General features: G+C 34.1%; 2 protein-coding genes across 2 annotated transcripts in view; one reads left to right on the forward strand and one right to left on the reverse strand.

Annotated features, from left to right (window-relative positions):
- Nucleotides 1-13745, forward strand: part of LOC134857022 (cytoplasmic tRNA 2-thiolation protein 2-like) — a 465591-nt gene that overhangs the window by 24853 nt on the left and 426993 nt on the right. The gene's annotated exons all lie outside the window — the stretch shown is intronic.
- Nucleotides 3752-13745, reverse strand: part of LOC134851529 (ciliary-associated calcium-binding coiled-coil protein 1-like) — a 69928-nt gene continuing 59934 nt past the window's right edge. The window contains exons 7-8 of the mRNA XM_063868058.1: nt 8047-8147; nt 3752-3994 (exon numbers count right to left, since the gene is read on the reverse strand). Coding sequence (XP_063724128.1) covers nt 3911-3994; nt 8047-8147 — 185 coding nt within the window. The 3' untranslated portion in view covers nt 3752-3910. The remainder of the gene's footprint in view (nt 3995-8046; nt 8148-13745) is intronic.

Here is a 13745-nt window from a genome sequence, read left to right on the forward strand (position 1 = left end):
TAGTCTGTATTAATATCCTTAGCATTGACTGTACTTAATAGCTGGTTATTGATCAAAATGAACACATTTTGTCGCAACAATATTTGCGACTTGAGTTGGAAAAAAGATAGTTCATCCTATAACACAATCTTTGCTTGCGTAATTAGGGCAATGAGGCAAATGATAGCATCTGAAATACACACATTGTCTAACGTACACAATGTCTAATAAGAAAAAACCAAGAATTTTTCCCCACCCAGTTTCCATCGGCGTTCGAGTAATTTAGGTATCATTGGACCTAGATATTCAGAAGTTATTTCGATTGCTTAAGTGGTGGTAATTTGTTAGAATTCTAAGCTGTAATGATTTTAAAGTGTTATATGTACAAAACCAATCAATTGATGTACAAAAGCTTGAGAGATAGTGTCTATGGCCGTTGAGCCAATGGCTATAAAAATGGTCATCCTAACTTCTTATGTGACATCTGTGAGTAATTGTTACACTGTATTTTATGGCTTTTCTGGTTACAACTACAACTACAGAACCGAAACCCACGAGGCTCAGCGCTGGGCAATATGCACATTTTTGAGTATGAAGGTCCAACTGGCAAGTATGCATCTAATCCTTTACTATTCGCTAAGTATACATAGGAGATTGCGGCTGCTCGTAGCCGCAACATCAATGTCTAAACGAAACTAAAAAACTGTCAACTCAAAAAAATTAGCACAAAAAATTCAACTCTTGATTAATTTCGAGCTTTTAGGGACGTGAAAACGAATTTTAAGACCTACTGATAGACTGCATTGCAAAAATTGGAATTTTCCAAATTCAAACGGCAATATAGTACACTTTGCTACGGACTGGAACAAATAGGGGGTCCCATATTCTTTGCTTTCACTACGGATAAAATGAAACAAAACGTCGTATCGCCAAAACAGAAATGATAGTGTAAACACAACGAAACTCACAAGACTTTTCTGACCAAAAATACCTAGCCAAAAATATGTTTTCCTTAAGACAGCTAACACGCATGGAAAAGCGCCAATAACACAAGAAACTCGTAAAAGAACAATTGCTTGTTTTTGAAGAATTTTCGAAAAAAAAGAACAGAAAACATTTAGTATTAAATGATTTCTAAAAAATCCACCTATGACATGAAAAAAGTTTCAGATATACTAGCGTGTAACGCACCTCCGGTGCTTCAAACAGATTAGTGAACATGATAGCTGCTTATACAAAAAATATATGTAAAAACACTCCGAAATTAATGCAACCGTAAAAAAAGACGAGGGAATCCAACAACGCTTTTGATTTTGAGCGATAATAATAGGATGAGAGGCCACACATGCATCCGCTGGTAGTAACCTGACATCACCCACCAAAAGGTCGAAACTTCTAAACTTGAAAAGTATGTTTCAAAATTAACACTTTTGGAAATTTTCAAAAAGCAAAAAAACGCTTGAGCAGTCATAACGGCATTGAGCAGTCATAAGTGGAGTCCAGACAAACATCCAGAGAGTAGCTGGGAGCATCTCGCCAGTGTCGAACTTGAAAATTATTTAAATCTTAAGTTTTTAGAAAAATTTTGATAAATCATAAGCAACAGCATATCTCAATACTAAGCTGATTTGAGCAATCAAACTTGTGCGCAAGATCTACAAACTCTGTGAGTACCAGGAGATTACCCCACCTGTAGGGTTGGGAATTTCAAATTTTGAAACATTTTTTTTCTAATTCAATTTTTTTCTATTTTATTAAAAATGTTTCATCTTGAAAACCAAAAGCATTTGAGCAGTCACCTCTGGAAGCAATATTTGCAACTCCTGGGAGTACCTCGGTAGCACATGATGACAGGGTTGGCATTTTAAAGGTTTGTGGAATTTTTTGAATTTAAATTTTCTGAAAATTTATGAAAAAATCATCAAACATCAAATCTGAGGAAAAGACTTGAGCTCTGTCACATTAGGATGCAAGACTTGTAGCACCTGATAGCACCTCACCTTACACTATAGAGCTGAGAATTTCATCTTTTGTCAAGTTTTGTATATCTAAGTTACTTGCAAACTTTTGAAAAAATTTTAAAAACGTCATATCTCGGAAACTAAAAGGTTTTGAGCAGTCATACATGGAGACAAAATTGGAGCCCCTGAGAGTAACCTGACAACAACCGAAAAAGGGGATGAGAAATTCAACTTTTGTCAAGTTTTAATAAAAAGTTTATTTGAAAAATTTTTTGAAAACAAAAATCATAAAAAACGTCAAATCTTGGAAACTAAAAGGATTTGAGCAGTCATATTTGAAGGCACAACCTGCAACACCTGAAAGTACCCTGACATCATTTCACATCATGGAGTTGATATTAATAAAAAATATTGCCATGTTTTTATAAATACGTCCTTTGAACATTTTTCAAAAATCATAAAAAACATCATTTATCGCAAACTGAAAAAATTTGAGCAGAGATATTTCAAGGCAAGATTTGCAACCTTGAAACAAAACAGGGTTGATACAAAACAGGATTGAAATTACAATTTAAATGAAATTTTTAAAATCTAAGTAATACGAAAACTTTCGAAAAAAATCACAAGAATCTTCGTACGTCGTAAAGTAAAAAATATTTCAGTATTCATATTTAGAGGCCCAATTTGCAACCCCTCGGACAACCCTGACAGCCTACTACTCTTGGGTTGCTAATTTCAAACTTGACGAAAAAAAACTTGGAATTCAAGCTAGAAAAAAATCTTGACCATTGCAATATACGATATAAGTTAAACAAACAAATATTCTTTCTTTAAACCTGCAAAATTAGTACATTGAAAAAGCTTAAACATGGCGAGTTAAGGAAGCCCGCATTTAAATAAATAATAGATTTTATGAGTGACCTTTTATACAGAAAAATAATACCCAATTTGAGAAAACCGGATCAATGTATATAAAACTCTCGATAATCTTAAAATCCAAATCTAATTTTGAAATAAATGTCTCATTAATGGATAGAATACTTTACATTCCTTTTAGCAAACAATTTTTAGCAAACAAAATTGAGCTTCAAAAGCTCTAGTCAAACCCCAAAAAAATCAAATTTGGCTAACAGCTTTGGATTCTATAAAATCAGCGCGACCTATATAAGTGTCTTCATATGCTCATTGAGAATTTCCAGTTCGTTCATTGACACTTCATATTCATCGGTCAGCCAGAAATATGTCCTAAAAGTGCAAAATGTGAAAAGTGAGATTGAGAAGACTTTCTTTACTCGAACACTAATATCCTCATTACTACATTTGCTGAGATGCACAGGGAAGTAAAAAGAACAGCTTGGGCCAAAACTTTGAACCATAGCCAACTGACAGTAATAAACGCAAGAAAACTGAAAAAAAATTACTTCTTTTTTCAAAAACTGAAATTTTTGAATTTCGAAGAAAAAATAGACGGCCTGTTTGAATTTGTAGAACAATTTATGATGGTTAATTTATAAAAAAAAACATATTTGAGAAAACTGGATCAATAAGTAAAACTTTTATTTCGCTGGCTAAACTTATATTAATTTCCATTTTCGAAATTAGAAGTCGATCATGTATTTCGTGACCTTTACACTGTTGCTGTTCGATAGTGGAGTTTGCCTTCCTTTTAACAATGGAAATCCACTGAACTCAAAAAGAAATCACAAGTCAAATCGCAAATAAAAATAAAAATTGAGCGTATACAAATTTCAAGACTTTTTCCTGAAAAAAGAACAAAAAAATCACCAAGACCTATATAAGAGTACTCACTATGTTATTTACTCTTAAAATCCAAAACTAACATTTTTTACAGATTTTACAATGTACAGATTCTGCGGAATTAAAATTTGAATTATGTATTTTACAGTTCGCTGGGATCTTCAAAGAATAGAGTTGTTATAGCTGCTAACACTCGTCCTATTTTTGTAGCTTTACACGTCGACACTCTTGGCTAGCTTCGTAATTCTTTGCAAGTAAGCTCCCTCGCGCTCCTTCAGTTTATTGTGGTACTCTTCCTAAAATGAACAGAAGTTTTGAGATAATTATCAACACCGAAGAGCTCAAAGTAAAAGCATTTACATGCCTGCTTAATGCGAATTCAATGCCCGGTATGTTAAGAAGTAAAGCATAGATGAAACGAAAGTATTTCCAGGCGAGAAATTTGAAAAGCTTTCCGAGCTAAATCTGACCAAAAAATTGACAATAAAATTGAAACTTAGGGCGAATCAAGTCATTCGAAACTTTTCTTGATAAAACATGATCAATAATTTAATAATTTCAAATACTTTATATACCGCAATATCGCAAATGGTATTGCAATGAACGTACTAAAAGCTCAAATCTATGAAAAAAGATTGTAACGCGAGAATATGAATCTTGTAACCAATTGCAACATTGTTGGTAACAGCATGTATTAAGATACAAGGTTCCATCTATGGCTTTCTTGTACCTCAAGTTCAAAGAGAAGCTAAACTGATAAACTTTCGAAAATTTGTATTCATAATCTTCAATAAAAATCAAAATTGAAACTTTTATTTAAAAAATGCATGTAAATTCTTGGACCTCAATTTCCAGCTCATATTTTGCTTAGTAGGGTAACAATGGAGCATCAAACGAATGTTTTAACTCTAGAAAATGGGCAGTTGTGTTACAGTAATTGATGTTTTGATTGAGACAACATTCAATTTCTCAGATTTTGTAAAAAAAAAAGTTGCTGACTGAAAAAAAATAACTTGCAAAGTTATAAAAATAAGATCACGAATCAAACACAGCTTAGAATCACAAACAAAAACTAAATTTTCTTTAAAATGAAATTCAAGTCTTTGCCGAGAGCAAGTTATAAACCGTAGCCAAAAGAAAGTTGGAAGTGTCAATAATGAACAGCGAAAGTTTTTTTTGAATACTTTTCAGTTTTCGAAAAAAAAACATCACGTTAACGCTCTATGGATTTCTTGAATATTTTATGATTGGCACCTTTTCCTTTATCATAAAACCAATCCATTTAGAGAAAACTAAAAATCATTCACGTTTTTTCGCGCTTGTTGTAATTTCGTACTTCGAGAGCGTAATTTACCGTCTTATTACCAAATGAATTTGAATGAACTCAAAAAGAAAGCAAAATACAAACGGCGAAAAATCAAATTTGAGCGTGAAAAACATTAAGACTTTTTCCTGAAAAAAAACCAAACAAAACCAACACGACTTATGTAAGTGTCTTCACAACGTTCATTGACACACTTAATCATGGAAGCCAAAGGAGATTTGGTTACATAATATTTCATGGGTATAAAAAAAAACAAAATAGAGCACACCAGAACAATTTGATTCACTTTTTCGATACAAAGAACTCCATTGAATACATAGGTAATTTGATTAATCATGAAAATTTTGCACATTAAAAACACGATGCAAGCCTAAAATTATGCCGCCAATTTCCCCCTTTTTTCAGTAAGAATTGCGTTCAAGCGCGTTTCCATGAGCAATGTTTAATGTGAAAGCATCAATCGTTCAAGACCGCGAGAGGTCAATATAAACAAAAAGTATATATAAACTTATAACACAAAGCAAAAAAAAATTCCTACAAATAAAGGGAAATATCACTTCATTCTTTAAAACAGAAAAAGTGAGATACTACTAGATTCATCTTTTACAGAAACTATGGTTATGATTTATACTTTTGATTATAAAACTTTTTGAGAAATTTATATTTTAACAGGGCTGGTCAAAAAAAAATTTTAAGAAGAAAACGTTTAGAACTGTTTTAAACAAGTTGCATGTTTTTTTTTTGCGAAAAATCATTTTTTCAAGCAGCGCATACAAAACGCTAGTATCTCAGTTTTCTCTGGTGAGAGGCTGTTTCGGAGGTCACCTTTGACATAGCCAATTATGCTGAACGCAAGCTGCCATGGCAAATGCGCATTTGATAGTTTGTTGAAAGAACTGTAGACTCACTTTGGAGGAATCAAGTGGCAGGGGAATAGTTTCTCAGCAAAAAGTATACTCAGAGATTAGACATGCCATAAAGTAGAAAACTACTATATTGACCAATCAGAATCGAGAACAGGAATTCCTATTTAATTTCCTAAGTTTGCTTTCTGTTCTCGATTCTGATTGGTTAATATAGTATTTATCTACATTTTGACCGGTATGAAAAAGAGCTTGTCTACTTTTTGACCGCACTCACAATGGAATTTCGTATTTTGCATGCACGCAGTCAAATTTGCAATTCTGCATTAAAAAACAGTTTTTTTAAAACACTTCAAAACAGCCCATGTTTTTATTCACCTGCCCTGTAGTTCATAGCAAAAAAAAATTGCGAAATTCTGCAAAACAAGCATTGATTAAAACTAAACTCTAAGTAAAAAGCTAGCCCAACAGAAAATAAGAAAACAGCAGCGGACTCAAGGATACCGTAAAAACAGTTTACTTTTTTTTGAGAATTAAGCACTTTTTATGCTTCGCACTTGCTTTATAAAAGTAAACGGATTAGAAAAAACTAGATTTCAGAAAAAATCACATTTTTACTCTTTTTATTCAGTTTTGAGGCGCGAGTTACATTTTGTGATGATCGTAATTTACGTTCCAAGCCAATGAAATTGAATTGAACTAAAAAAAAAAAACAGATAATTAGCCATAGTCAGTAAGAAGTCAATCACGTTTTTCACGACCTTTACACTTTCGCTGGTCGATAATGGAGTTTGCCTTCCTTTCAACAATGAAAAGGAACTGTATTTAAAAAGAACTGTTTAACCGCCAAAAAGTAAATTTGAGCCTGAACAAATTTTGAGGCTTTCGTGAAAAAATCGAAAAAAAAATCATCGCGACCTAAATAAGAGTCTGAACTATGTTCATTGAATCTTAAAAAGTCAACAAAGTATTAAAAATGTTGATAAAACTTGATCTACTACCATGTTACTAAGTCTCGATGAAAGTTCCCCTGAAACTACTATGAACAACACTTGCAAATATAACGAAAATATCTAGCAAAAAAATCCGTGATAGGGCAAGTAAGACGAGAAAACTTGCACAGACAAACGAAAGTCTGACACTTCAATGTTTACCGGAAAAAAACAAGGTCCAGCCGGGACTCGACCTGTAAGCTAGCCTACGTGGGACGAGCCTGGAAGGTTCAATAATAAAACAAGTAAGAATTGTAAGAAAAGCGGCTTTCAGAAAAAAAAGCCTTGTTACCAATTAAATGACACTTGCTATCGCAAAGGTAATCAGATTAAAGCTCTTTGAACTTCAAGCGCAATGTATCAAAATTCATTAACAGAAACTCAAAAATGAATATATAACTAAGTGTGTTCATAAAATGTAGTTATTAGAGCATTTTGAAGTTTCAAAAAATAATAAAGAACAACACCAAGACTATCTAAGTGAAAATACCTTCGTCTTTTTACGCTTGAGAATGAATTTCCAAAAAATGGGTTATTTAAATGTAAATTTGCTCAAAATACGTCTGTTACAATTAAATTTCAACTGAGACCTCAAGTAGACGAGTCCTATGGAGAGCTCCAGTTTGATTTTCTCCACGAGAAAAAGTCCAGTACCCAATTGCAATTCACTTACTCTCTCAAGTATAACACATAGTCAACTGACAGTTGGAAAAGAGAAACGAACGCAAGGAAACTTAACAGAAAAAATATACGTCCTTAAAGCCCTCTGAATATCAAGAACAATTCATGATTGGCACTTTCTGGATGAAAATTACCCCAATTTGAGAAACCCGGATCATATTGGTAAATTTTTAATTCCGCAATGAAATCTGAACATCAAAATCCACTTTCGGAACTAGAAATCGGTCATGTTTTTCGTACCCTTTAAGCTTTTGCTGTTCGATAGTGCAGTTTGCCTTCCCTTAAATAATGGAAATAAATTGAACTTGAAAACAAAAGCCAAACCGCGAAAAATCATAATTGAGCGTGAACAAATTATAAGACAGAAAAAAATAGACCTATATAATTCTTCACTACGTTCATTACTCATTATTCACGTTCATTAAACCCTTTATAACAGTCTTCACTGTGTTCATAAAATTGCTTCTTTGATCAAATTTTTGTCCTACCTGGAAGGTTCCAATCTCCTGAGCTGCCAATTTGTTGACAATGTATCGAATCTGGTCAACCGTCAGCTCAGTCAGAATTTCGTCCTCTTTTTCACTCATCTCTGCAACACAAACAAGTTAGCCAACATACACTTGCAAAGCATTAATCATACAAAAAGCAGAAATAATGTAAAGAAGGGCGAAGCTGCACTTCGCTAACACAAGCGAAACAACGACAAGAATTAGCTTTAAATGAGTCAAAATCGAGAAAAAAAGCAAAATAAAAAGTAAAATATGTTTGGAAAACAAATGACCTCTCCGAGATTCCAACCTTACTGCTCGGACACCCAAGTACTAAAGTCGACTGTCGTACAAACCTATACCACTGGATCCTAAAGAAACCAAACACTAGTCAGTAATGAAATGAAGAAACAAGCTGTAAAACTGTCAATAATATAGAACAAAAGTTCCACCAAAATCAGAACTTTTAATTGCGAGTTAGGTTAAAAAATACTCGAGTGCGTAATATGATATTAAGCTCGCATTCAAAATAACTGAACGCAAAATGTTCGAGTAGGTTTCGAAAAAATATATACTCGTAATATAACACAAAATACTTCGATCTAATTGAACTTTTTTATTCCAGTGGAAAATCTGAAGATCAAAATCAACTTTGAATCTAAGATCATTCACGTTTAAACGAGCCATACACAAATTTGTATTGAAGAGGGTAATTCGACCTAAATAACTTTATTGCTCAGTAAAAATTTAAAAGGCTCAATTGTACCAAGTGTCGCACTTTGAAAAATTTCTGATAACTGAAGCGAAAAGTCGCTTGTAAATCAAAAGCTACTTTTCAGGAAACTCTGAAAATTGATACATCCCAAGTTGTTTTTTAAGGGTAACTAACCACATATGAAAAGGATGTCTAGATGAAGTAGAAGCTTGAACGGTTTTTTGCGCAGACATAATTTCAATCGCTAAAAAGAGGCAAACTCAAGCAAGTAAAATGAAGAAAAAAAAGCTCTAAGCAAACAAAATGAAATAAGGAAAAGATTTGAAATACACCTTGAGAAAAAAACTGTGAGATTAAGAGTATCACATCTGCTCCACGACCGCAACATATTGTAATTTCGCACATACTGGCCATCATTAAGGCAGCTACAGTTTCTATCAAATTGCCAATGCTACGCAGCAAACTCGACCAAAAAAATACTATCAAGTTCCAGCTTTGAACCTCCGACCTGTTTATAAGGAGTCTCACGTCCTCGCATCTGCGCCGCGGTCGCGTGGAAGTTAACTAGTGGTCCAGCTAATGCTGGATCCACCAGTTTAAACGCTTTTAACACAGAAGTGACGCAGAGCTTCGCACCACTTGCGGTACAATACTAGCATAAAATAAAAACATAAGTCTAAAATGAAATTTTGAAAAAAAAACTAGGTCATATGAACTTTCATATGTCTCGATAGATGTTCATTCCAGGCAAACATGACAGAAACTTGAATTTTAAATCAGCAACAACAGATCAAAAATTAGGAAAAGAAACAAAGCCGACAATCTTCGAGCAGACACAAGCTGAGCCGAAAAAAAAAGATTTTATAAAAAAAACATTCTAAGTCCCACGTTCTTAAACAACAAATTGCACTTGCAACTACAATGAAAGTTGTTTGCAGCCCAGGAAAAATCAGTGATGTGGCAACTAAGCCAACAATCTATGAGCTGAAACCACTTGAACAAAAAAAAAGGATTTTTGCTTTTTTAAAATCTTTAAAATCCCCCTTGAAACTAGAATAAACAGCATTTGCACTACAATGAAAACTGCTAACAGCAAGAAAAATCAGCGGTATGGCAACTAAGCCGATCATCTGCGACCAGACGCTAACTGCACCGAAAAAAAATTATTTTTGCAATTTTTTGAAGTCTTTTAAGTCCCCCCTTGAAATTAGAATGAACAACATTTGCACTTGCAACTAGAAGGAAAAGTGTCTAGAGCACAAGCAAATACCGTTGTGGCAATTTATCCGACAAAACCTGAGCGAAAAAACGAAAAACCAACTATTCATTTTTGTCGGAACTATTACTTCATTTTCCTTGATACTGAAAAACATAGCCAATCGAAGATTGGAAAAGAGTAATGAACGCAAGTAAACAAACAAAAACACGACTGTGTTAAAATAAATCTCAACTTTCGGTTTTAAAAGAAAAAATAGATGCCCTTTAAGCTCTTTGAAGTTCTAGAACGATTTATGATTGGCACTTTTTGATAACATTAACCACCAAACTTGAGAAAACTGGATCAACAGGTAAAGTTTTTATTCCGCTAGTTTTATTCAAGAAATCAAAACTAGTTTTGGAAGCTTCATTCAGCGCTTCTATGCCAATAAGCATTTTTTGAAAACCAAAAAAGTTGTGCAAAAACTTAGTAAAATAATGTTCGAAATTAAATGTAAAGCAGCTGAGGGTACAAAAGCAGCTGCTTTACATCCAGGCCAAGGAAGAAGCAAACTGGAACGTGTTAACAGAAGGTAAGAAGAGATGTGAAGAGAAGATAAGAGAGTTGAAAAGAAGTGATTCAACTGATCTTGTTAAGCTAGTTGTTAACTCGAAAAAAAAAATGGTATATTCCAGTTTGATAACGCTTGCTTATTGCAAGCGTAATCATATTCTGTACTGATACACTCAAAAAAAGGACTTTACGCAAAACCCTAGAGATTTCTGCATAAGTAGGGGATTAGCCGCTTATTTTAAGGAAAAACTCAACCCAGGAGGTTGACCCTTACTCACAAAAGGTGCCGCTCTTTGAATTGAAGTCTCTATCTCAGATCTGGCCGGTTAGTTTTCGAAAAAGAATTACTTCCTAAATCCATAAACTTTTCTCTAGTTAAGCATGGGAATAGCCTCTTAAGCAGGGAAGAAGTCCACACATTGACTTTTAGATTGAACCCTTGATACCAGAATTAGCTAGTAGTTTTCGAGAAAAGATGAAAATTCAAAATGAAAAAAAAACAGGATAAATTCAAAAAAATGGATTTTTCCGAAGTTCATTTCAGCTTTTCTACAAATAAATAGCGTAAGGAAGCTTGCGCAAGGAAAATCTAAGCACCATGTTAGTTTAATTGGTGTCAAAAAATGGTCTTGTTTTAGGTTATAACTTTTTTCTACCGAATTTGGGGAAGAGCCACTTAAAAAGGGGAGATCACCACTTAAAAAGGGGAGATCACCGTGAGTTACACTCATACATCCAAGCCAAATATTCGTCCCTGAAGACTGAATTTAGGGTACAGAAGACTGAATTTAGACCGCTGGTTTTTTACCTTGGAGGAGAGCCGCACGCTCGGCCGATCGACTTCCTTCAGCTGCTTCTACTTCTCCAATAAGCATTTTTTGAAAACCAAAAAAGTTGTGCAAAAATTTAGTTAAAAAATGTTCGAAAATTTTAAGTTTTTTGCAATTCATTTTTTGAAGACAACTGTTTCGACGAAATGGTTTCGTTCTCTCATCACACCATCCACAAAAAAACGACACTAATTCAAAGAAAACAACCGTTCGTAGTTTTTTTTAATGTGGACGGAACAGTCAGTGCTACTTGCACAGCAACGGACAACACTTGTAGTTTTTCGAATGGCGGTTTTTCATCCATTTAGACCAACTTGGGCTAAAAACAAATTTTGTAATAAACAAATCATACGCAAATGAAGATACGTCTAATTGAGTTGAAACTGAACGATATCTTACCTGTTATTGACGTTTTTGATACAAAGTCGAAGCTACCTTGTCAGAAACCCTTTGAGCCAAAAAAATCAACAGGACTTCAGACTTCTGAAAAAGTTAGAGTCCACCTCACCCTCAAAACGCACAAACTTTATTTGCTCTTCAAAGGAAACAATATGAAGCTACTAAGCCGATATGATGTAGGCCGAAACCTATTAAGCCTGAAAAAAAACACGGCCAAGATCAGAAAAAAGTAATGAACGCAAGTGAACATTAAAAAAAACAGACTTTCCTGAAATAAATCTCAACTTTCGATTTTAAAAGAAAAAATAGATGCCCTTTAAGCTCTTTGAAGTTCTAAAACGATTTATGATTGGTGCTTTTTGATAACATGACCCCAACTAGAGAAAACTGGATCAATAGGTAAAGTTTTTTATTCCGCTGGAAATCTAAAAATTAAATTCCACTTTCGAATTTAGAAATCGTTCACGTTTTTTTTTGCGGCCATTTCTACAATCGTATTTGGAGAGTTTTATTTACGTCACTTTGAGCAGATGCGTTTCAATTGAACTCAAAAATTGCATATAAACCTAAGTGCATCAATATTTTGAACTTTTTCCTGAAAAAAAAACCAACAGAAAATCAGCAAGACCTATATAACTGTCTTCACTACGTTCATTACTCTTAAGAAAACAAGATCCCGCCACGAACGAACCGCAAACCTGAGGGTACAAAAGCAGCTGCTTTACATCCAGGCCAAGGAAGAAGCAAACTGGAACGTGTTAACAGAAGGTAAGAAGAGATGTGAAGAGAAGATAAGAGAGTTGAAAAGAAGTGATTCAACTGATCTTGTTATACTAGTTGTTAACTCGGAAAAAAAATGGTATATTCCAGTTTGATAACGCTTGCTTATTGCAAGCGTAATCATATTTTGTACTGATACACTCAAAAAATGGACTTTACGCAAAACCCTAGAGATTTCTGCATAAGTAGGGAATTAGCCGCTTATTTTAAGGAAAAACTGAACCGAGGAGGTTGACCCTTACTCACAAAAGGTGCCGCTCTTTGAATTGAAGTCTCTATCTCAGATCTGGCCGGTTAGTTTTCGAAAAAGAATTACTTCCTAAATCCATAAACTTTTCTCTAGTTAAGCATGGGAATAGCCTCTTAAGCAGGGAAGAAGTCCACACATTGACTTTTAGATTGAACCCTTGATACCAGAATTAGCTAGTAGTTTTCGAGAAAAGATGAAAATTCAAAATGAAAAAAAAAACAGGATAAATTCAAAAAATGGATTTTTCCGAAGTTCATTTCAGCTTTTCTACAAATAAATAGCGTAAGGAAGCTTGCGCAAGGAAAATCTAAGCACCATGTTAGTTTAATTGGTGTCAAAAAATGGTCTTGTTTTAGGTTATAACTTTTTTCTACCGAATTTGGGGAAGAGCCACTTAAAAAGGGGAGATCACCACTTAAAAAGGGGAGATCACCGTGAGTTACACTCATACATCCAAGCCAAATATTCGTCCCTGAAGACTGAATTTAGGGTACAGAAGACTGAATTTAGACTGAATTTAGACCGCTGGTTTTTTACCTTGGAGGAGAGCCGCACGCTCGGCCGATCGACTTCCTTCAGCTGCTTCTACTTCTCCAATAAGCATTTTTTGAAAACCAAAAAAGTTGTGCAAAAATTTAGTTAAAAAATGTTCGAAAATTTTAAGTTTTTTGCAATTCATTTTTTGAAGACAACTGTTTCGACGAAATGGTTTCGTTCTCTCATCACACCATCCACAAAAAAACGACACTAATTCAAAGAAAACAACCGTTCGTAGTTTTTTTTAATGTGGACGGAACAGTCAGTGCTACTTGCACAGCAACGGACAACACTTGTAGTTTTTCGAATGGCGGTTTTTCATCCATTTAGACCAACTTGGGCTAAAAACAAATTTTGTAATAAACAAATCATACGCAAATGAAGATACGTCTAATTGAGTTGAAACTGAACGATATC

This window comes from Symsagittifera roscoffensis, chromosome 1 (assembly GCF_963678635.1).
Source record: "Symsagittifera roscoffensis chromosome 1, txSymRosc1.1, whole genome shotgun sequence".
In the NCBI taxonomy this organism is placed as follows: Eukaryota; Metazoa; Xenacoelomorpha; order Acoela; family Convolutidae; genus Symsagittifera; species Symsagittifera roscoffensis.